This window comes from Saimiri boliviensis, chromosome 9 (genome assembly GCF_048565385.1).
Source record: "Saimiri boliviensis isolate mSaiBol1 chromosome 9, mSaiBol1.pri, whole genome shotgun sequence".
NCBI lineage: Eukaryota > Metazoa > Chordata > Mammalia > Primates > Cebidae > Saimiri > Saimiri boliviensis.
Window position 1 is genome coordinate 125,592,285 of NC_133457.1, and position 23,727 is coordinate 125,616,011.

Below are 23,727 nucleotides of genomic sequence, written 5' to 3' on the forward strand. Positions count from 1 at the left end.
AGGCCGAGTGCTCTGCGACCTGTGTGACGCCAACTGCATGTGACATCACAGTCTTTGAGGACACAGAGCTGTGTTCCAGGCCTGACCTTCCTAAACCAAAGACCTTAAAGGAACCCAATGCCTCGACCTGCCTGAAGGCCAGGGGTGTGGGGTGACTCTGATGACCTGCAGGTAACCATGGAGCCGGTGACAGCCTTGACCCAAGAGCTGTGGCAGCCCCTTCACTGCACGCCTGCAGGGGCTGCTCCAGGCACAGCCGTCCAGCAGGCACGGGGACCTGTGGACAGTGGCTCCCTCTGAGAAGGAACCACAAGCAGCCAGTCCTGAGCCCAGGGCCACTGTCACTCCTGGGGGTGAGGGCTGTGGGGTGGGATAGCCCTGGGGCCCAGGAGGCAGGGTCACCCAGGGCCTGTGCTCTCTGGGAGAAGGACACAGGGTGTCTGGCAGCCAGGGGTCACCTGGGCAAGGGGCACACACTGGACAGGCAGGGCTCATGGTTGGGGTTGCCCTCGGATGGGCTGATGGGGTTCGCAGAAGTGCAATCAGGACGGGGAGCAATAGCAGACCCAGGGTGTAACAGGTCCAATGACACCGAGCTGAGAGTGATGGGGAGTAGGCAGGGGTCAGCAGGAAGGTGACAGGGAGGGGAGGGGTGCCAGAGACCAGCTGCTGTGGGATGGGAGGTCTGGCTGTGTAGGGGGCTCTGGGAACAGGTGTCAGTGACAGGGCGGGGAGGATCCCAGCCCACATGCTGGTTTTGAGGAGGTGGGCACGGAGGGCGTGACCCGGCTCAGAGAACCGGACGAGACACACAGGGGTTGTCTGTGTACAACCCTGGTACGAGTGCGGGGTGTGGGGCTTGTCCAGAGACCACAGGGCTGGGAGTCTCAGAAGTCATTAGGGCTGCGTGAACCCTGAAAGCCATGTTCAGAGGAACAACGACGTGCAGACCCCGACCCCATATCCAGGGGCTGACCGAATTCAGGGGACATGAACCCTACGTGTGGGGGCCGACAGGGCCTGAGGAAACCCTCAGCAGAGCCCCGGAACCCCCAGTTCTGTATTAGGACTGAAAAGGTCCCGGTGAACACAACCTGTGTCCTGGGCTGAGGAGACCCCAGGTGACCCTGACCCCTGGTTCTGGGCTGCTGGGTCTCCAGACCAGTCTGACCCCTGTGTCCTGGGCTGATGAGGCCCTAGGCCACCCTGACCCCTGTGTTCAAGGCTGACAAGGCCCCAGGCCACCTGACCCCTGTGTCCTGGCCTGATGAGGCCCGAGGTGACCCTGACTCGTGTCCTGGGCTGATGGGGGCCCAGGTCACCTGAATCTCTGTGCCCAGGGCTGACAAGGCCCCAGGCCACCTGACCCCCTTGTCCTGGGCTGATGAGGCCCCAGGTGACCCTGACCCCTGGTCCTGAGCTGCTGACCCGGCCCCCATCCCTGTCCCTGTCCCCGGCGTCCTGAGATGACCCGGCCCGGCCCCCCACTTACCTCTGGCGCTGCCCGTCCAGGCCGAGGCCGGCGGGCGCCTGCGTGGGGCTGAGCAGGCCTTGGGGCGCGGGGGTCCTGGCGGGCAGCCCGGGCAGGCCGGAGGGGGGCTCCGGCGGCGGCGGCGCCGGCGGCTCGCGGGTCTCGGGGGGCGGCGGCGGGGGCTTCTCTCCGCCGGGGCCCAGGCTCGGGGGCCGCCCGTCCAGGGAGATGTTGTTAAGGAAGAAGAGCGCGGCCTGGCGGCGCCGCGAGTCCCCGCGCCTCCGCAGCGCTTGCGGCGGGGCCCGAGCGGCCGAGGGCGGCGCGGCGGGAGGCGGGGGCCCGGCGGGGCCGGGGGTCGGGCCCGGGGCTCCACCCGCCGCGGCCGCGGCCATCCTCGGACTGCGCCCGCCGCCGCGAAGCGCCCCGCCCCCTGCCCGCGCGCCCGCGCGCCCGCCGCCCATTGGCCGCGGCGCGCCTACATGCAAATATATCTCCGTCGCGCCCGCCCATTGGCCAGCGCGGTGCCGCGCTCGGGGCGCTCCCCTGGGTCCTAGAGGCCGTCAGGCGCAGCCGCTGGGAGTCGGAGGCTGCGCCCCGCGCCGCCGGTTCGAGTCCCCGTTTCGGGAGCCGTGGCCGCAGGGCTCCAGCCTTCTGTTTCCTTTGCTGGACGGCGGCCTTCGTGGTCAGCCTCCATCAAGCACGCATTCTAAGGCTCTGGACTCAGGGCGGCGTGGGCGAAACCCAGCACACTTCCCTGTCCCGAGGTGTGTCTGGGCGGTGCTTCAGCGAGCGCAGGGCGGCCCCTCAGGAGCACCACCGCTTCCCGGAATGGCCGGCCTGCGACCTGGCCTCCTTCACTGATGGAAGGGACCGAGGGTCTGAGTGAAGGCGGCACTTGATTGGGATGGAAGCCCCGGGCGGACAGAGTTCTGCACTTCCTGCTGTAGCAAAGTGACCTTGAGCCTGCCTTGTGCCCAGGCCTATTTCTTCTCTGTCCCCAGGTGCCCTTGACTTCAGAACCCAGGAGCTGGCGGCGCCCAGACACTCAGGAGCTGCCTCTGGGGCCTGGGTGCATTTTGGAGGGGAACCCACTGTATCTTTGTGGAGGGACTCAGGGCCTGGCACTCACCCCTGTCCCCCCTGCCTGCTCTGTCCAGCTTTCTTTTGTGGGTTTTTGTATCTTTAAAGAGGGGACGATGATTTCAGCCTAAGGGTATTGTCAGGATGAAACTGACTCAGTGAGGGGGTGGGCTGTGGCTGAGGGCAGGCGCCTGCTGGGGTCAGCCCGCAAATGCACTGCAGTACCGGGAACCTGCCCCACGTGCCCAGTCTCTGCTGTGCTGGTGCTGGGGACTGGATGGGGCCGACAGGCACAGCGCTGGCCCCAGGAGTGCCTGGCGTGTGGGGAGGCAGCATGATGGCCAACACAGCAGTGAGCGAGTGGGCGAGACAGGGTCTTCATCACCACCCCCAGCTTGGGCCCCTGCTCTTCAGGCCCCTCCCCGCCCTCCACCCGCCCTGCTCCCTCCTGTGGGCCTTCACCGGCCACCACCCGGGCTCGTGCAGCACGCAGCCCCTCCGCTTCCTTTCTGTTTGCCCTTCCAAGTTGGCCTCCAAGGCCTCTGCCAGGTCTAGGGGACGGTGGGCAGCTGTCCTGTGTGGGAGAATTTGGGGCTGGGCCCAGGTACGGGGTGGGGAGCAGGTGTGTCTCAGTAGGCACTCCTGGGAGTGGGTTCCCAAGAAATCGAAAGACTGCATAACCCCTCTGGGGGAGTCACTGTGCTGGCTGGCATGGCAGAGGGGCGGCTGCGGACTGCGGATCCACAGAATGGGGTGCTGCCTGTGTGTGTCTGGGGGCCTCCTGTGAGCCGGGACTTGGACCAGTGCTGTAAGGTGCTTAGGCTGGCGCAGGCACACGGCAGGCCCTGCGTCCCTCCCTCCCTGCTGGCTGTGAGCAGGAGGAGGGGCCTGACAGGGGAGGGTGGGCCATACACCCTTGGCTTGCAGAGTCTGGTGCCAGGTGAGAACAGAAAGGGACAAGTGAGGGCAGAGGGCAGGAGGTGGGCGTCGGTCAGTGCACCAGCGCCAGGCCCTGGTGGTCGGCTGTGCAGGAGGGAGGGCCCTAGCGTTCTCCTTTGCTGCCGCTAAGCTCAATTTTGAGGGACTGGGAGAAATGCTGAGGGAGGAACGGGGTTCTCTTCTGGGTCCTGGGGAACCCCCTTGCTAGGCTCCTGCCGCCAGCTTTTCCCCTCCCCAGGGTGTCGATGGGTGGCCTGCAGGTGGCGTGTAGGGAACACACAGCTTTTGTTTCATGTGATTCTGGAGAACTCAAAGCAACCCTTAACACACCCAGACTGCCCTCCCGGGAATTCAGTCCCTCCTGCCTCTCAGGCGACAGGCTGCAGGTGGGAGCTGGGAGGCAGCGCGCCAGAGCCGGGCCCACACCCCCAGTGTGGTCCAGGCCTCACCCAGCCCCGTCGTGGGCCCATGTGAGTTTTAAATGCCCGGCCCACCTTGGTGCTTGGCTGCAGAGGGCCTCCTCATCAGAGTTTCAGTGTGTCCTGCCGTCCCTGTGACAAGTGGGTTTTAAATGCCCGCTCACCTTGGTGCTGTGGCCGAAGAGGGCCCTGCTCGTGAGTGTCGCTCCTGATTGTCTTTGGCTCACACCATTGACAGGGCTCTGCCTGGATGCCCGCGACTGCAGGCCTGGCCCTCGGCTGACTTCCTGGTTCCCCCTGGGCCTGGATGCCCCCGACTGCAGGCCTGGCCCTCGGCTGACTTCCTGGTTCCCCCTGGGCCTGGATGCCCCCGACTGCAGGCCTGGCCCTCGGCTGACCTCCTGGTTCCCCCTGGGCCTGGCACCCCACCCCACCTTTCCTTTCTACCCGATCCTTGTCCACTTTTCTAGAGTTGGGGTTCCAGCAAACTTCCCATAACGTCCTAGCCCCTTGCCTACTTGGCACGCTCCTGTTCACCCCTCAGCACCCAAATTCGCTTGCAGGTGCCACCTGCCTTGACCTCCCGAGGACACTCGCTCTCCTCCCCGTCCCCCAACACTGGCCATGACCTGGTGCCACGGCCCCTTTGCCCACCGCTCCCTGAAGGGGCAGTTGTCAAACTTCACGTTTAGGAGAGAGCTACCCCTGGGAGCTTCTTAAAACAGACTCCAGGCCCACCTCCCAGGTCCTGGTTCAGTGGTTCTGGGGTCGGGCCCAGGAAACTGTTTCTTAAGCTCCTCCCAGGGAGCTGGGAGGCACCAAGACCCATCCTCCCCGGAGGAGCAGACAGCCCCGAGTGCTCCGGTGAAGTGCTGGTGAGCTGCGCTGTGGCTGCCAGGCAGGGTCTAGTGAGGAGGGACAGATGCACGTGCCCACCAGCATTGCCAGGTGCTTCCCCGAGGGCACCCTGGTCCCTTCCCGCTGCAGACGCCACAGAGGAGCTGGTTTCATTCTGCCCTCCCGCCAGGGGGTGACCTGGACCCCGGTGCAATCAGGCACCTTCTGGGGCACAGGCAGGAGGAGGCCCGGCTGACCCCAGCCCTGCCAAACACACGCTGTTCTTCACAGGTTTATTCTCTGGCACTCAGGGGCCCCCCCTGTCTTCCAAGGCTCTGCCGCCTACCACCCCCCTCCACCCACACTGCTCGCTTGCCGGGAACCCACGAGGGGGGCATCCAAGACTGTGCTCGGAGCTCGGCGGGCAGGGGTGGGGTTCCGGGTGGTCCGCTGCTTCCCACAGCGGGGACGCTGCCCAGGAAGGGCTGCAGTGCACAGTAGGGGCGGGGCCTGAGTGATGCCGCCTCCCAATCCGGAGCCCCCAGGGAGCAGGTGCCGGGCTGGGGGAGGGGCCGCAGAGCATTTCCCAGGAATGTGGAGGGGGTGAATTGCCAGCCTGAGACCCCTCTTGGTCCTCCAGCCCCTTTCCTGGCCTGCTGGTCGGGGGGTGTGGCCTCTCCAGGCTGTGGTGGGCAGGCGGAGGGCCACCTCAGGGTCAGTGGGCCCGGTGCGGGCTGGCTGGGTCCCCGTTGGCTGGTCGGGTGGTGTGGCCTCTCCAGGCCGTGGTGGGCAGGTGGAGGCCGCCCCAGCTCGCGGTGGACCCCAGTGCGGGCTGGCTAGGTCTCCTCCCAGGGGCTGCTGCCGGGGGAGGGACTGTGGTCCTCGTTGTCCCTCGGGCTCACGGGCCCCTCAGCAGCTGTCAGGTTCCTTCTCCCTCTGGACGGCTTTTTGGAGGCTATGGGAAGTGGCTGGAAGTCAGGCTGGAGGCCAGTAGGTGGCCCAGGGCGGCCCTGTGTGTCTTCCTTTGAAGCGACACTGGCTCTCACCTAGGGCCTCCTGGGCCTCCTCTGGGCACAGGGAGCTGGGTGCTCCAGGGCTGGCCCTGGGGTTTCACTGGCCACCCTTGTTCCTATAGAAACCAGTGCCCAGAACAGGAGTAGCCCGATCTGTTGGTGAGCCCTGAGAATTGGGTCACAACGCTCTCCCCATTGTGTGACTCCGAAGACAGGCGCTGACCCCAGAGGCCCCCTTGCTGCCTCGCAGGGAGCCAGGCAATGCTGGCTGGCCGGATACTGGCTGCCGCCTTAGCGGGCCTGGCCCCGGGGCTAGGGCCACAGGGGAGGGGCGCCTGGTCCCTGTGATGGTCCAGGGATGGGGATCCTGCCAAGATGCTGGGCCCAGGCCATTTTGGAGGCACAGGGAGCTCAGGCTCTGAGCTGAATGGGTAAGGTTTGAATCCTGACCCAGATTCCAACCCTGTGACCTCAGGCAAGTGACCGCTCCCCTCTCAGCCTCAATCTCTGCACTGGCCAGTGATGATCCTGCCTGCCGGGCAGGGTCTGAGGCCACAGGCAGCAATGGCTGTACCCATTCTCCCGGGGCGACAGGCACAAGGGTGCTGGCTCTGACCCTGAGCGGTGCCCATGCTGGGCAGGGCCCTGTTCTCACTGAGCGCCACGGCGGTGTCTCGAGCTCCTGCCAGCGTCCCTAGCGTCGGCTCAAGGTAGGAGCACACAGCGGTGGGGAGGGAGGTTGGCTCACAGCCTGCACCCCTGGGACCATTTCCACGTTTCCACCCACTCAGCGGGAAGTGCCTCCGATAAGGCCGCGCTGGCCTCCACCGCCTCTCCCGGCAGACGTGGGCCACGCCGTCTGCAGCGACAATGGCACATGGTGGTGGCACCACCCCGCCCGCTGCCTGCGGGCCCTGCCCAACGCCAGGCCCACACGATTAGGTGTTCACAGGCACTCACGGGTGCTCACGAGTGGAGCTGCCACTGTGGCCAGAGCAGGAAGTGAAAAGTCATCCTGATACCCTCGGACCAGGGCTGAGGCTCCGGTCCGCCTTATCAGAAGGAGCTGGCCCCAAGGACACCGCCCTTGGCAAACACTGGAGCCGCCCCCAGTTCCTCGGGAGAGCAAACATGCCCCCTGCGCTGCCCCTGTCTGCAGGTGGACAAGAGGCCTTGGGGGTCTGCCCCTTGTGGCAGGGGCTTGTCCTGTGCACCGGGACGCCCTTCCTCTCAGGACAACAGTGGGGGCAATGACCATCCCCTGCCCCCTTCTTCTCACTGACATCTCCCATGAGCCCTAATGTCAGCTCCCTACAGGCGAGGAGACGGAGGCTCAGACTGGAGGGACCCCACACCGGGCCACAGCCCTGCACAGCCCTGCACAACCCCTTCGGGGTTCGTTTCGGGAGGTTTGAGGTTCATTTTTGGGTCCATCATTCTGAGGCTGCCATTCTCCAGGCGGCCAGGAGGGGGTGGCACTGGGGAGAGGTGGGTGCCGCGGCTCCCCTCGCCGCTTTCCATCCCTGCACCTGCCCCGTGCCTGCCCCGTGCCGTCTGTACCTTTGTCCTCGGGCTCCGGGCTCCGAGGCCCGCTTCCTCTTCCGAGTTAGACCCTGCTTGTGCTCCTGGGCGCAGACGCACCCGGGCCCCTCCCCGGGCGTGCACGGAGTGGCCTCAGCCTGGGAGTTCAGGCCCGCCTGGGGAGAAGGGGGTGTGGTCAGGGGGAGGAGCGCCTCCCAGTCCTGCGGAGGGTGAGGCCGGGGACCCACCTCGCTGCCTGGTGTGTCTGCCTCATCTAGTTCGTCGGACTCTGGCCTCGGCACTTCAACCTTGTTGGGTCCTGAAGGATGCAGGGTGTGGGTCAGGCCAGGCTGGTGGCCCCCGGGAGTCTCCCGAGCCTGCCAGACTAGGATGGGTGGAGTCAACTCTGCATATGGGGAAACTGAGGCACAGAGGGCCAAGTGACCTTCCCTAGGGCGTCCGATGACTGGAGGCAGACTGGGGTTTGGGCCCAGGCCCAGAGTCCCGTCAGCTGGGGTGCCCGCCCCCAGCTTGGATGCTGCCTGACGGGCACACCGCCTGCCTGCCCTGATTGCTGAGGGTCTCACCGCCTGCCTGCCAGCCCTCATTGCTAGGGTGCTTTTCCCCTCACTGAGTGTGGTTCCAGAAGCTTCTGCGCGGCCCTCAGCTTCCTCCTGTGTCTGTGGGTGGAAGAGCCAAGCCCAGGAGCCTGGGGTTGCCTGTCGGGTTGGCAGGGCAGAGCTGGGCCGGGAGACACCCCTCTCTGTGGGCACTGACCATCACCCGCTCTCCCCTTGGGGAAAAACACTTCCCAGTTGGACTCCGACCCTTGGTGCTTACTGTACCTGAGTGGCCGTCCGGGTCAGGTGGCTGTGCGTGTGGAGGCGGCTGAGGCCTCCCTGTGTCTTCATCCCCAGTCCTGCCTGGAGAGGACGGGCTGAGCTGGGGCCCTGGAAGTGGGCATGAGGGGTCCTGGGGGGAGGCAAGTAGGTGGCTTGAGTTTATTTGGGAGACTTCCCTGCCCCCAACTCAGCCCTGGACAGCCTGTGGGACCCCACCTGGGGCTGCAGCTGGGCGGGGCCAGCCTTTCCCTTTCTAGTGTGGATGAGGCAGCCTTGCTTTCTCCCTGGGAATCATCTTGGGGGGCAGAGGGCAGAGAGCAGCCCAGGGTCTGGCTAGAGGGCGGCCAGGGGTCGGGGTGCGGGTGTGGAGGCCGAGGACAGGATCTGAGCTGGGGCTGGGCTCCGTACCATGGGAGTGCCGGCCTCGTCCTGCTCTGGTACTCTGGTCCCCTTGGTGCCGATACTGAGTGGCTGAGGGCTGCAAGTCAGGGGTCTGGACGGGGTGGGTGGCTCGGGGCTAGGAGTGTGGGCAGTGGCAGGGCTGAGTGACCCAGGCTGGCTGGCTGGCTTGGGGGCATCCCGGCCCCGGCCCCGATCCGAGAGGTCCAGGGGCTTGTCTGGGGCACAGTCCTGTGTGGCTGTGGCCTCTGTCCTCTGGGCGTGGTCTGGGCTGGTGGGCTGTGTGTGTCGCCCTCCAGGCAGGACTGCTGTGGCTGGAGTGGCCCTGGCCCCCTCGCTCTCAGGGCCCTCTGAGTCCAAGCTGACCGGTGGGGAGGGCGGTGTCTCCCTGGGTGTGGGCTGGTCCCTTGGCCTGGCACTGCCTGCCCTGGCCCGAGCCCGCAGCTGCTGCTGAGCTAGGAGCAGGTGCAGGGCGCCCTCCAGGCGAAGGTCCCGCATGCCCGCCAGGGCGCCGGGCAGCCCCAGCAGGTCTGTGGGCTCCTCCCAGGCCTCTGCTTCTCTGGCCTTCAGGTCCTGGAGCCGGGGGTCTCGGGGGGCTGCAGCAGGGGCCAGGGGGCTGCTGCGGGGGCTCCCAAGGTGCAGAGACAGGGGGCGGTTGAGGAGGCAGAGCCGATCCACCTTCGGGGAGCACTTGAGGGCCTCGTGGGTCGTGGTGGAGGGCCGGGAGGCCCGCAGGAAGCTGTGAGGGAGGAGAAGCCGTGATCATGGCTGCGGTGAGCCGTGGCTGTCCAGTGAGCCCTGAGGGGGAGAGACGATAGGCACCCCACTCCACAGGTGAGGAAACTGAGGCCTGGAGGGGTGGAGTAAGCTGCAGGGTACCATGGCCTGCAGTGGAGGAAGGGGAGGCTCAGCCCCACTCCGGAGGCCATGCTGTGCAGAGGTGGCCTGTGGTCTGGGCTCTAAGGCAGGGCCGGGTGCTGAGGCCTCCGTGTCTTCTAGGCAGGGACAAGAGCCCTGCTCCTCACCTGGAGGGTCCTGGCCACCTGCCCAGCCTCCACACTCCACTTGTCCTCCAACAATGTCCCCACCCCCTGCCCCCACACCCAGCCTGGCCACTCTGGAGGTGTCCACCTGGGAACTTTGCTCCAGGCTGGGTGCCCAGAAAAAGCCAAGCCAGAGAAGTTCGGGTGCTCTGAGGGTTAATCGGAGGGACGGCCCTGGGACCAGGGGCTGAGAGAAGAGCTGGTCCGAGGCCTCTCTGGGCGGGGGTGGGGCGGGCAGGCACCTGTCCAGAGGGAGGCTGCGCTCGTACGCTGGGCTGGGTGGGCTGCTTCTGGTGAGTGCTGGCGGGGGCGTCCCATTGGCGGGGCCACGGTTGGCAGGGCAGGCCTGGGACCCAGGGCGCACCACGGCGATGGTCCCGTGCAGCTGGTTGGAGATGCGCTGGGGGCTCTGTGAGGATGGGCAGGTCAGCCTAGGTGGGGGCCAGCATAGTCTCTGCTGGGCGAGTCAGCCTGGGCGGGGGCGGTGTGGCTCTGCCGTGGCCTTTGCCGCCTGTCCTGGGCTGCTCCCCATCTGGCCCTGCTCGCTGCTGGACCCACCGTCTCAGAACTGCACTCCTACCCACACCAGATGGAGCGCGGTGGCTCCTGCCCAGGACGGAGGAGGGCACATGCGGGGTGAGGCGCGTGAGAGGCTGGCATGCTGCGGGTGCAGCCTCCTCCAGCCTCCTGCCTGCGCTGGCCCAGCTGTGCTTGGTGGGCTCCAGGTTCCTGCCCTTACCATGTCTGGGGCCCGCGGCTCAGGCAGGGTGGCACCTGGGGAGATTCTGGCCACTGGAGATGCCCTGTGCCCCGCTGGCTTTTCTGTGGGAGGAGAGGCCAGGGTCGAGAGCTTGTGAGGTGCTCAGAGGGACAGTGGTCCAGCCCCAGGCAGAAGGTCCCTGGTCCTGCAGGGGCCCAGTCCCTCAGCCCCAGCCAGTTACCACAGCACCTTCTCCCCGTGGACCCACGCCCTGGTGGTCTTCCTCAGCCTCCTCGTGGCCTCCTGGTGGCTTCTCTGTGATGGCCTTCCAGCCACCAGGGGAGGGGAGCAGCAGGGGTGAGGGGGGATCTGAGGTGCTCTCCTTGGCCGGGGGCTTGGGCCTGTCTCTGGAGGGGAGGTAAAGGCACTGAGGGTGAGGGAGAGCAACGTCCCCAGATGATCAGAAAAGCCGGGCCCACTCCTGGGTGACCTCAGGGGATGCAGCTCCCCTGACGCTGCCTGAAAGCCGCCATGGCAGGTCCCTAGGGACGTGTGCCGAGTGCTGCTGGGGGGTGCGGGGAGTTGGGTGTCCGAGCCCCAGCGCCCTTTCCCACTCACCCCAGCCCCTGAAGCCGCTTCACCTCCTCCTTCAAGGTCTCGTTCTCCTCCTTCAGCGCGTTCATCTCGTTGGCTGCAAAAGGCACTGATTGGCAAAGCAGCCAGGGGTGGGAGGGACAGGGGCAGGGGCAGGGGCATCACAGCACCAGGGAAGCCCCTCAGCAGTGGCCCCAGCACGTGGCCCGGCCCCTGGCAGGCAGCAGTGCACTGTGGATGCTGGCTGCGTGAGTGGCTGGTTGGATGCCACTGAATGGGCAGCGCTGACCTTGAGGGAAGGGGGCTTGCCCTTGGTCATCAGGAGGGCCACTGGGGCCTCAGGACTGCAGGACCTTCCTCGTCACAGGGAGGACATCATGCCCTGTGAGGGCAGGGATGCCACCAGCCCCGGCGAGGGAGGCTGTGTTGAGGGAGGGCCATGCCAGAGCCAGCTGGGGGCTTTGTACGTTTGTCTGTAAATTGGGTCGTGAGGTCCCCCCAGTGGTGTGGGGCCGATGGCCCTGCCTCCTTTCCCCACTCCCCTACACGGGCTGAACAGGCCCTGGGCTCGCCTGGCCCCGAGGGAGAGGACCCTGGTGGCCGGGCGGGCAGGGCTCACTGAGGATGAAGATTCGCTGCAGGCCGTGCAGGTGGGCGCTCTCAAACTCTTGCTGCCGCTTCCTGGCCAGCTCCTGGGTGACCATGCAGCGGTCGCAGAGGCCGGCCCGCAGCCTGCAGGGTGGGAGGCAGGGAGTCAGGGATGGCACCGAGGCCGCGGAGGGCCTGGGACACTCACCGCCCCATCGCTGGGGCTGCACCTGCCCTTCCCAACCTTTTCTGTGGAGCCCCAGGCCTCTTCCCACCCCAGATCCCATGTTCTACTGAGTTTGGGGAGAAATCTTGAAAATGCAATTGACTTAAGGCTCTGAGAAGTCCTGCAATGGAGAAGCCTTCCTGGTTCAGTGTATCTTGGAGTTTCCCAAACATTCTTCAGGGAGCCCCCTGTCCTGGCCGTGCCGTGGGGTGCCCCCTGTCCTGGCCGTGCTGTGGGGTGCCCCCTGTCCTGGCCGTGCTGTGGGGTGCCCCCTGTCCTGGCCGTGTTGTGGGGTGCCCCCTGTCCTGGCCGTGCCGTGGGGAGCCCCCTGTCCTGGCCATGCTGTGGGGTGCCCCCTGTCCTCCCAGGCCCACCTGTTCTCCAGCACCCGCAGGTTCTCCTTCAGCGTCTTCTGCTGCTCCCGGAGCTGGTGGTTCTTGGCGAAGAGCTCCTCGATCCTCTGGGCATCCCTGTGGCAAAAAAGAGCCGAGGGTGGGGGTATCTCGCTCCGCCCAGGAAGCCACTCGCCATCCCCACGGTCCAGCCTGGGGCCAGCGCCCTCTGGCACCCGCAGCCTTGGTCTGGGTCTGGACCCTGTGGGGACTTGTGCTTGAAGCAGGCCCTGCGGGGGCAAGGTCCCCTCCCCAGTCACCTGCCTGCCCTTCTGTGATGAAGGTCTTTTTTTTTGAGGCAGTCTTGCTTCATCACCAGGCGCCAGGCTGGAGTGCACTGGCAAGACCTCGGCTCCCCGCAACCTCCACCTCCCAGGTTCAAGTAATTCTCCTGCCTCAGCCTCCCGAGTAGCTGGGACTACAGGCACGCACCACCACGCCCAGCTAATTTTTGTATTTTTAGTAGAGACGGGGTTTCACCATGTTGACCAGGATGGTCTCGATCTCTTGACCTTGTGATCCACCCGCCTCGGCCTCCCAAAGTGCTGGGATTACAGGCGTGAGCCACCGCGCCCGGCCTGTGACGTCTGTCTTGTCCATGCACCACTTCAGCGCCATGGTGCAGGCAGAGCCACAGCTGGGTCTGTGAGCTTGGAACATGGGGAGCCCGGAACGCGGGGAGCCCACCCGCCTGCCAGTGTATGGCCAGACGTGACCTCAGCTCATCACCAACGTACTGTTGATATTCTGATCATGGCCCTGGGGTGGGAGAGGCCCGAGTAGGAGGCCGATGCACATGGGTTCAAGTCCTGGCTTCCCTGCCTGCTCGCCGTGTGACTTTGGACAAGTGACTTCCTCCTGCCCGCACGCTGAGCCTCAGTTTCCCCTCTGCACCATAGGATGGTGGCAGTGCTGGCACAACCAAGCCTCAGGGGGATGAAATGGCCAGTGCGGCCCCCTCAGGGAGGGCCCCTGCTTGGCCTGACTCACCGGCACCTCTCTGAATTCAGTTCCAGAAGCTTGTTCTGCAGGCCTGGGGGGGCAAGCAGAGTGGTGGGGGTCAGGCCCAGCCGCCGCCTCCCCTGAAGCCTCCCACCCCGGGGTCTGGGGAAAGCCGAAATGTGGCAGTCCAGTGCCCTGCACCCTGGGGGAGCCCTGCCAGGTGGGCCGGTCTGTGCCCAGGCCTGGGGCTGCCTGAGGCTCCGTGGTCTTGGTCCAGCATCTGTGGCTTCCGCTGGGGTCTCTGGCTCTGGCATCTATCTGGGGGTGGGCAGGGGCCCTGGTGCCATGAGTGACTAGCCACTTGTGAAAGGCAGAGGGACTGAGAGGGACCATTGTGCGTGTGTGTGTGTGTGTGTGTGTGTGTGTGTCACAGTGTTGAAATAGATGAGCTTTTGGGGCAGACCTCACCAGACCCCATCCTTGGGGATCCAGCCCGGGCCGAGCTAGGCTGGGACTGGGGCGGGCGTGGGGGAAGCTCGACCCAGCCCCACCTCTCTCGGTTGCCTAGGAAGCAGCCAGGTCCCTGGACCCCCAGGTGGGCGCGGGTGCTCAGTGGAAACACCATGGGGAGGTGCCTGGCCTGGGACTGGACTGGGGGGGCTGAGGGGTCGCAGGCCTGTCCCTGGAGGGGGAGGTGGACGGGGTGGGGCCCGGGGCGTGCCCTAGAGGGAAGAGGAGAGTGGCAGCTCAGTGCCTTGACGAGCTCTGGCTGGGTCCTGAGAGCCACGAGCTCCTGTTTCTGGAAGCAGCCGTGTCTGCCCTGGTGAGCTCAGCAGGCGGCCCGGGTGGACATTTCTTTCTGCCACGCTGGAGGCTGGCCCAGGGAGAACACAGCATGTGCAGTGTGGGGCCTGTGGGTGGCAGGTGGCTGTGAGGTGTTGGTGGCAACCCTTGAGAGTGCCCCTGCCCTCGGGGCCACACTCTGGGAGTGGTGCAAGGACATTCGACGTGAGGACAGCACGTGTGGGGCCCGGGGAGGGGGAGCGTCTGGCCACTTGGTAGCTCTGGGCCTTGGGTCAGGACTCCCCTGTCTGGGCCAAACAGATGGGGTCCGTCCCCTGGCTTGTTGGGAATTGGAGGTGACTCATGGGTGCACCCTGTCGTGTCCGGCCCTTAGGTGGGGGCTGTGGAGACTCCTCCCCGGCCCGGCGTCCGCCCTGGCCCCTCACCCAGGACTTCCTTCTCGTGGACCTCCTTCAGCCTGTTCAGCGACTCCATGAAGCTCTCCATGGCTCCCTGTGGCCCTGGCCTGGGCCCCTCTGCGCTGGGGGTGTGGGACGCCTGCAGCCTCTATTGTCCTGCTGGGCCCATCCTGAAGAGGAGGAAGAGGGTACAGGGATCTGCTCAGGAAGGGCCCAGGAGAGGATTGGGGTTCCCTGCGTCTGTGCGGAGTAGGACCCTGCCATACTGGAGGGGCTGTCCCAGGGAGGTGGGCTGGAGGCCCCTGAACCCCACGGGCAGCTGCAGAGAGAGTACACTGTGCGGCTCCCTCCCCTGCTGTGGACGAGGGCAGAGGGCAGGGTGCTGGCTGCCGTGTGGGAGGGGCTGCAGGGGCCAGGGGGCATCGGGAGTGAGTGCCGGCTCCTCTGAGCCACCCAGTCCTCCCCAGGTACCTGGCCCATCAGTGTCGGGACTGTTCGCACGTGAGCCCTGTCCCCTGGCACCTCAGTGGAGGGACAGGGAAGCCTGGCAAGAGCAGGGCGGTGCTGGTAGCACCTTACCAGCAACAGCCCCAGACCCGGCCACGCCACAGTCCACGTCCCCGCCCCCCCACCACCGTCACAGGCCTCCCTCCCTCCCACCTGGACCCTTGGACTCAGTCCCCCCGTGGGGTCTCTGCCCCTTCCAGTGTCATGGAGGCTTTGATCCTGTCACATGTGCACACACACACGCACACACGTACACAGAGATAGCATGTACACACAACACACAACACACACATGCAAAAGACACACAGAGCATGTACAACACAACACATGCACAAAGACAGACATGCACACACAAAGGGTGTACACACACAACACACATGCACAAAGACATGGACATACAGAGCGTGTACACACAACACACATGCATACACAGATAGCATGTACACACAACACACATGCAAAAGACGCACAGAGCATGTACAACACAACACACATGCACAAAGACAGACATGCACACACAAAAGGTGTACACACACAACACACATGCATACACAGATAGCATGTACACACAACACATACGCATGCAAAAGACACACACACAGCATGTACAACACAACACACATGCACAGACATGCACACAGAGTGTGTACACACGCAACACACATGCACACACCCAGAGACACACAACACACATGTACACACACAGGCATGCTCACACACAGCACGGACACACGCAGAAACACAGACACGAGCCCACGTAGACACAGAAATGTGCAGACACAGAGACACACACAGCTACACGTGCAGATGCAGCACGTGGGGACACGGCCACAGTGGCGCCCTCTGCCCGAGGAAGCAGCTCCCAAGTGCAGAGGCTGGAGGGGGCCAGGAAGGGGCAGGAGCCACTCTGAAGAGGACCACTGGTCGCCGGCTCCCTCCCTCCCTCCTGCCTCCCCTACCCACAGATCCCAGGAGGTCCGAGGTAGGCAGTGGATCTCTTGTGGCCTCACAGACTGAGGCCAGAACGAAGGGGCCTTTGCAGGCTCGGCCTGGGGACCTGGGGCTGGAGCCTTCATCCTCAAACCCTCTCAGGGCTTTCCAAATTCCCAGTGGCCCGGAGAGCTCCCAGGCAGGGCTGGGTGAGGGAGCTGGTGGGGTTGCGTGCCTGTCCTCCCCCGAGCCGCCCCTCCTCCCACAGATGGGCCTTCAGGCCTGGGAGGTTGGGCTACTGGTCAAGTGGCCGGGCCTCTGCAAGCCAGTGTTTGTGACCCTCAAACCACTACGGTTCAGACTTTTCCTCCCGGTGGCTTGGTTGGGAGGGGCAGTGTGCTCTGTGTGTGTGTGTGTGTGCTGTGTGTGTGTGTGTGTGTGTGTGCTGTGTGTGTGTGCTGTGTGTGTGTGTGTGTGCTGTGTATGTGTGCTGTGTGTGTGTGTGTGCTGTGTGTGTGTGCTACGTGTGTGTGTGCTCTGTGTGTGTGCTGTGTGTGTGCTGCGTGTGTGTGCTGTGTGTGTGTGCTGTGTGTGTGTGCTGTGTGTGTGTGTGCTACGTGTGTGTGTGCTGTGTGTGTGTGCTGTGTGTGTGTGTGCTGTGTGTGTGCTGTGTGTGTGTGTGCTCTGTGTGTGTGCTGTGTGTGTGCTGCGTGTGTGTGCTGTGTGTGTGTGCTGTGTGTGTGTGTGCTACGTGTGTGTGTGCTCTGTGTGTGTGCTGTGTGTGTGTGTGCTGTGTGTGTGTGCTACGTGTGTGTGTGCTCTGTGTGTGTGCTGCGTGTGTGTGCTGTGTGTGTGCTGTGTGTGTGTGTGCTGTGTGTGTGTGTGCTACGTGTGTGTGTGCTCTGTGTGTGTGCTGTGTGTGTGCTGCGTGTGTGTGCTATGTGTGTGTGCTGTGTGTGTGTGTGCTGTGTGTGTGTGTGTGTGCTACGTGTGTGTGTGCTCTGTGTGTGTGCTGTGTGTGTGTGCTGTGTGTGTGTGTGCTGTGTATGTGTGCTGTGTGTGTGTGCTACGTGTGTGTGTGCTCTGTGTGTGTGCTGTGTGTGTGCTGCGTGTGTGTGCTGCGTGTGTGTGCTGTGTGTGTGTGCTCTCTGTGTGTTGTGTGTGTGTGTGCTGTGTGTGTGTGTGCTGCGTGTGTGTGCTGCGTGTGTGTGCTGTGTGTGTGTGCTGTGTGTGTGTGCTCTCTGTGTGTTGTGTGTGTGTGTGTGCTGTGTATGTGTGCTGTGTGTGTGTGCTGTGTGTGTGTGCTACGTGTGTGTGTGCTGTGTGTGTGTGGTATGTGTGTGAAGCCTGAGCCAGTGGGCTCATGTGTGCTGTGTATGCATGTGTTTTTGCCGTGTGTGTGCACCCAAGCTAGTGTGCATGCGTATTTGTGTGCAACCTGCTGCAGAGCCGCTGGTGTATCACCTGAACACCTGAGTGGGCCTCCTCCCTGCCTGGCCTCCCCCTCAGCCTCCCCTGAACCCCCTGCCTACCCCCACCCCCTCCAGGACCACTCTCCAAGGTGGCCGTCCCTGGTAGCTCTGGTCTCTGTTCAGATGCACACTGCTCTGCTCCAAACCCAGCTTCGGGCTTGCTGCTGGAGGCCACGCCCAAGGCCTCGCCACGGCCAGCCCAGCCCAAGCGGGTCACAGAGGGGAGCAGCTGTGGCTACATCTGGGTTCTCAAAGGTCAGCCTGAAGATGCCACACCAGGGTCCTGTCTGCAGCAGCACTCTACACAACCGTCCCAAACCGGCCCCCAAATCCTGTCCCATGATGGGTGGAATGGTGGCCACCCAGCCCATGCCCATCCCAGCGTGGCCAAGCCACCCAAGCCAGACGTAAGAGGACATCGAACACAGAAAGAGGCACTTGCCCTGGGCCCCTGGAAGTTGGGGTGGTGGGTGCCTCTGTGGGTGGGGCTGGGGGGCGCCTCTGACTCAGGGAGGCAGGCCTTGGACCCAGAGGGAAGCCGCAGGGCCTGGGGAGGGGGATGGTGACTGCAGCCACTTGGCAGGAGACTTCCCGACTCCCGCCGAGCCCTTGTGCTATGGTCAAATGCGTCAGTGCCGGGCCTGGCGGGGCAGGGAGGGGTGTGGGACAGGGTGCGCCCTGTGTTTGGAGGTGGCCGCAGCACCCCTGGGGGCCCCTGACAGGGCTGGTGGGCTGCATGGGGGGCGGAGCTCCAGGATGCTGGGCTCCAGAGACTCAGTCCGAAGACTCAGCTGGGCTTTGAGACCTCCAGCCACCCTCGGAGGGGGTGGGGGTGACAGTTGGCCACTGTGTGTCGGGTGAGTGAGGGGTCCTGGGGTGAGGAAGACCTGGAACTTCCCTGGTGGGAGGCCGGTGCCGGAGCTCCCTGGGACGGTGTCTGCTGGAGAAGGGGGCCAATGGGACACTGAGCTCCAGAGGCTGGGGACACCGTGGATTCCGTGGGGTGCCGGTCACGTGGCCAGCATCAGTGGTTTTGGCCTTGTTTCCCAAACCACACACACGGAGACCTTCACAGCAGCCATGGACGCGCGACCACACCATGAAGCCCCATCTCCCGATGGGAAAACAGAAGCTCGAACCCATCAGGCCCCCGTCTCGGTCACCCAGTGGGAAGTGGGATCAGGGTGGCGCCTGGGCCCCCGTCTCGGTCACCCAGTGGGAAGTGGGATCGGGGTGGCGCCTGGGTCCTGGGGTTGTGGGTCCTGTGTGCTCTGCCTGTGTGGACTGGGGCGTCTTCCCCATGGCTCTGGTGTGCCCGGCTGCTCTGGCTTTTCCTGGCCAAGGGTCCCTTGGGAGGAAGATGCCGGAGCCAGGGCCTCCCTAGGCTCAAGTAGCCGAGGAGGGCCAGGAAGGGGCTGAGCTGCAGCTCCTGAAATTCCACCCGGACCCGCCCAACAGGCCGCTCTTCTTTGGCCCCCAGCACCTGCCATGTGGGCTGGGCCGACGCCCATAAAGGAGCCGCCCAAGGGAGCTCATGGTGCCTGCGGGCCCTGGAGAGGCCTCGGGGGTCCAGGCAATTGGTGGGCTTCTTTCCCAGTGACGTCATCGCGGCGCAGAGCCGCCCACTGACAGGCTCCTTCCTGCACCCCACGGCCCCACCTGCAGGCCCCGCCTGGCTGCCACTCTCAGGGTCCCCAAAGGACAGCAGGAAGAGTCCCCATCACGCTGGGCAGGGGACAGCGCCGACAGGCACCCGGAGGCAGGGCTGTAGGGGCACCCTGCTGGGGACTCTCATTTCCCAGAGGCCCAGAGTGGGAGTGGGCCCGGGCAAGGCTATTGGGCCTGAGAATGACTCTGCCTAGGGCTGGGGGACTTCCCTCAGGGCCAGCAGGTGACAGAGACAGCCAGGATCAGTCTCCCAGTTTCCAGCCACCTCTGGGGCAGCCCTAGTCCCAGCTTCTACCCTCCTGGGGTGCTGGGGAGCTCTGGAAAGGGAGGGGAGGGAGGGAGGGAGGCTGCCAGCCTGGTGATTTTGGGGGGAAGTTGGCAGCTGTGAGTAAAATGACCCAGGATTGTAGAAATTCACCCAGACGGGCACCCGTAGCCTCATGCCAGAGGTCCGCAGCGGGGTCAGTGGGGCTGGCTTTTTCTTCCCAAGTCTGCCTTCTCTGGGTTTGTCGGACTTGCCGAGGGCAGCTAGGAGAATGGGCCAGGGGAACTGGGAAGGAGGGTCTCACCCAGACCTGGGTGGGGCTGCTGTGGAGCTGTGAAGGGGAACAAGCCTGCCAGAGTAGGGAGGGGGAAGGCAGGGAGGGGGAGGGGACGGACTGCGGCTCATGGGGGCTTCACAGGGCTGGGTGAGACCCTGAGCTCTGGTCCAGGGTCACCCTCAGCCACTCCTCCCACCCCAGCCCCCCCACTCTGGAAGTCCAGGCTGGAGGCTCTCCGCGGGTGCTGAGGCCCCCTGGCAGGAGCAGGGCAGGGGGAGGGCAGGCTGGTCAGCCGTGGTCCCAACCGTGGCCCGCAGCTGCGCCGTGGGAGGGGCAGGTATGAGGAGCACGTGGCTGTCCCCCTTCTACACCACCCTCACCCCACCATGCCTCGCTCTCTGGTCCATTTTGCCACTGATAACACAACCCAGAGGTGGGGTCTTGTTCATGGTCAAAGCTAGCGAGAACGGGGCTGGGCTTCGGCTCGCCCAGGCCCACTCGCCTCCTTCGTGAGATGCTACTGTTGCCAGCACCTGCGCCTTCTGGGGACTCCTGCACCTTCCAGGGACTGCTCCTAAAACCGAGGGGCAGCGTGCTGCTCTCACCAGGATGGAACAGAGCGAATCCAATAAAGCAGTGCCTCTTATCCCCGAACAGGGCCCACGAGAGCCCTCCACGGGAGCCTGAGGCTGGCAGACCACCTTTCACCTTGCGTCCTCATCCAAGGAACGAGCATCCATTGTGGGCTCTGCCCGTCCTCCAGGATGCCCACCTCCCTCTGGGGGTCCCTAGGGCCCCCACCTGCCCTCCTAGTCTCCACTCACCGTCCTAGGGCCCTCCGGAGTGGCCACTCAGAGGGATAGAGGTTTGCTATTGTTGATCCCACCCGATGGGTTCTCAGAGCTGCAGCAGAGAGGGTGCATCCCCCATGGGGAGCTGGCTGGGGTGGGGCAGGGTTGCACTCCTGAAGGGTTCTGGCTGGAGAGTCCGTCTGTGCAGAGAGCTAATGGTTTGGGCTTCCCAGTTTACATCCCTGGGGAAGCTCTGGGACCGGCCTGCTCTCATCAGGGCATCACTGGGCTCCCCACTCTCCCAGGGCACTCAACCAGAGGAGCTGCCTGGGCACCAGGGCTCAAGGATGTCTGCCAAGCTGGCTGCTCTTCACCCCAGCCACCGCTCCCCAGCAGGCCCTTTGGGGCAGGAGTGCTGAGCTGGACCCTGGTACCCTCCGTCTCTGAGACCTGGGCTGTCTGCATGTCCATCTGAGTGACTGACCACCTATCCAGGAGCAATGGTGACACTGCAGCAGTGGCAGTGGCAGCAGTAGTGACAGTATCAGTGGCAGTGACGGCAATAGCAGTGGCAGCAGTAGTGGCAGTAACAGTGGCAGTGGCAATAGCAGTAGTGGCAGTGACAGTCACAGTGACAGTGGCAGTGGCAGTGGAAGTAACGGTAATAGTGGCAGTGGTGAGGGCAGTGGCAGTGATAGTGGCAGTAGCAGTGGCAGTGGTAGTGGCAGTGGTAGTGGCAGTAGCAGTGGTAGTCGTAGTGGCAGTAGTGGCAGTGGCAGTAGCAGTGGCAGTGGTAGTTGCAGTAGCAGTGGCAGTAATAGTGGCAGTGGCAATCACAGTGACAATGGCAGTGGCAGTAGCCGTGGTCGTGATAGTGGCAGCAATAGTGGTAGTAGCAGTGGTAGTGGCAGTAGTGGCAGTGGCAGCAGCAGTGGCAGCACTAGTGGCAGTAGCAATCACAGTGACAATGGTGGTGGCAGTAGTGGTGGTAGTGGCAATGGCAGTGGCAGTGGCAGTAGCTGCTGTTCCTCACATGCTGCTCTGTGCTGAGCACCATGCCTAGGCTCTTTTCCACTTGCACGGGCACCGAAACCATCCTGTTGTTTTGGTGAGGAAGCCAAGCTCAGAGCGGTGCACTCTGTACCTCGACCTGTCTGTGTCCCCGTCCACCTCCTGCCTAGCCCCGTGGAGCACCCATTGCATAGCCAGGCTGGACACACGCATGTGGTTGAGGCCCACCTGGCCTTGGAGGAAGTGCTGATTGTCTCATTCTACAGGTTTGGAGAATGAATCAGTTCAGAGATGAGCAGGTAGGGCAAGACTTGGGCCTGGACATGGCCTCCGAGTCTCCTCCCACCCTCTGCGGTAATGGGCAAAGCCTCTCCCATAGAGACTTCGGCCAGGTCGCTTGTCTGGCCATGCCTCAGTTTCCCTGACTGTAGCACAGACGGCGGTGGTGAGTTCTGACCCAGGCTCCTGGGGGCTGTCAGGGGACCTGGCACCTGGTGGGTGCCCCAGTGCCAGATCAGGGCCAGGCAGCCAGGGACAGCCTGGGAGTGGAGCTGCCTCACACCTGCCCATGGTGTGGCCGAGGCAACCCTCACTTTGTAGAGGAAGAAGCTGAGGCTCAGAGGTGTCACCTGTCCACTGTCCCCAGCATGCAAGGACACAGTCGGAACACAGCCAGGGCCACCTTGTGACCTCCCGGGCCAGTTCAGGCAGGGGGGGATGCCCAGAGAGGTGTCTCTGCCAGCACAGTTTCTGATGTCTTCCAGACACAGAGACTCACGACAGACGTGCACACGAGTGACACCCACACCCGCACGCATGGACAGCGGCATCCTAACTTGGAGAGCACACTCTGGTCCAACAAGCAGATGCCCAGCACTGCTGCCGACACCCTCCCCTGCTGTGCACACAGCCGCCACGCGCATTCCGTATGTGCACATGCACGTGTGTATCCCACAGACGTGTGCCCCCCATGCACTTGCGTGCACACATGCACAGAGAGCAGGTGTCCCTGCCGCTCAGGTAACAGCAGCCCTGCAACCTGACTCCCTCCCGGAGGTGGGCCGGGCTGCTCTCCTGCCCGCCGGCTGCCTCCCTGAGGCCTGGCCGGTGGGGGAGGGGGTGGAGCAAGGCCCGCCTTTGCGGCCGCCTCCCCACAGACACAGTGGCAGAGGAGTCCCCCTGCTCAGCACCCAGCTGTGGGCTCTGCACCCTGGCACCTCCCTCACCCCCGCGGCTGTGCCCACATATCCTCTTGAGAACCTGGATGGTGGGGCGGGGCAGGCCCAGGGTGGAGGGTGAGGCCACCATCCCATCCCCATCCCCCAAGCCCCTCAGTAGACTAGGGACACTTCCTGGGCCATGGTGCCTGACCAGGCCTGGCCTCTCTGCCCCCAGCTTCTGCCTGGGAAGCCCACTGAGCTCTCCCTGTCGCTAGGTCCCTGGAGCGGGAGCAGCCTTGTGCCATCCCCTAGGGAAGGCGTCCTGTCCCACCCACCCCCACAGCCCTCCTCTCAAGAGCCTCCGCAGGGCCTCTGGCCTCCCTGGTGAGTGCCCCAGCCAGGGATCCCAGCCCACCCGCTGCTTGAGCTGCCTGGTCCTGGGGTCCCGGGTACTCACATGGCCGCTGGCCCCACCTCGACCTCCGTGGACCTCTGTGCCGAGCCCCCACGCCGTCCACCGGGAGAGAGAGCAGTGAGCGGTGAGAGAGCTTGCACAGGCAGCAAGACATGATTTTGGCCAAACCCGCCTGGCAGGTTTGCGATTCTCCCAGCCAGGAGCAGAAAGGAGGCAGAGCCTGCCTGAGCCGCCAGGCGGGTCCTGCCAGCTCACAGAAAGTGGCCAGACAGGTCGGGTCTGCAGGCACAAGGGATGGGATTGTTTCCTCATAATCGCAGGAGGTGGCCGTGCTGCGGAGAGCCAAGCTCTCAGCACCGAGAGTCCAGGCTAGGGCCCGGACACGAAGGGCCTGGGCGGGGGAGGGTGTGGGCTTGCAGGGTTGCTCGGGTGGGGGGCTGCATGCAGGAGTGAGCAGGCGAGGTGACTCAGCAGCTTGGGACAGGTGGTAGGGCCTCTGACCCGGGTGGTCCCTCCTGCTGTTCATAACTCAGCCCTGTGGGCAGTCCCCTTTCTGGCCTTGGTTTTCTGTCTGTAAATTGGGGATAATCAGCTCAAGGCCTGTCCCTGCCAAGCCCAGTGGATGGAAATCCAGCAGCTGCTATTGGAAGCAACCCGCCCAGCATGTCCTGCCCTGCCTGGGACAGCGGGCCTTCCGCTTGCAGGGGACTGGGCGGGTGCTGGCCTCTGGTCTGCCCATCTGCTCGGGGTCTGCGTGTGCTCAGTGAGCGGGCTTCTCCGGTCTCCAGGTAGGCTGGTGTCCCTGGCCAGGTGAGCCCAAGGGGGCAGATGGGCTGGGGGCTGGCCCAGGCACTGGAGCAGCCTCACACTGTGGTCTCGCGTGTGTGTTCCCTGGACGGCGATGCTGTGGCTGCACTCGTGGGGAAGAGTGTGGCCTTGACCCCCGTGCCCTGCCCACGACCCCTCCCCACTCCCTCCTCCCGCCTCCCTCATTCTCAGCCTGTCTGAGCTCCACACAGAAGC

The 23,727-nt window shown here is 64.4% G+C and overlaps 1 protein-coding gene across 2 annotated transcripts in view; it reads right to left on the reverse strand.

Moving 5' to 3' along the window:
- Positions 1-22,912, reverse strand: part of LOC101048870 (CDK5 and ABL1 enzyme substrate 2) — a 39,153-nt gene extending 16,241 nt beyond the window's left edge. Inside the window, exons 1-13 of one of the 2 annotated variants that reach the window (XM_074406754.1) lie at positions 22,747-22,912; positions 14,236-14,378; positions 13,055-13,097; positions 12,047-12,142; positions 11,478-11,590; positions 10,883-10,955; positions 10,514-10,671; positions 10,304-10,386; positions 9,807-9,973; positions 8,531-9,260; positions 8,126-8,252; positions 7,529-7,599; positions 7,320-7,456 (exon numbers count right to left, since the gene is read on the reverse strand). In XM_074406754.1, coding sequence (XP_074262855.1) covers positions 7,320-7,456; positions 7,529-7,599; positions 8,126-8,252; positions 8,531-9,260; positions 9,807-9,973; positions 10,304-10,386; positions 10,514-10,671; positions 10,883-10,955; positions 11,478-11,590; positions 12,047-12,142; positions 13,055-13,097; positions 14,236-14,296 — 1,859 coding nt within the window. In that variant the 5' untranslated portion in view covers positions 14,297-14,378; positions 22,747-22,912. Of the gene's footprint in view, positions 1-1,492; positions 1,890-7,319; positions 7,457-7,528; positions 7,600-8,125; positions 8,253-8,530; positions 9,261-9,806; positions 9,974-10,303; positions 10,387-10,513; positions 10,672-10,882; positions 10,956-11,477; positions 11,591-12,046; positions 12,143-13,054; positions 13,098-14,235; positions 14,379-22,746 lie in introns of those variants that run through there. The other variant, XM_003932719.4, reaches the window with a different exon arrangement.
- Positions 22,913-23,727: the final 815 nt, after the last annotated feature.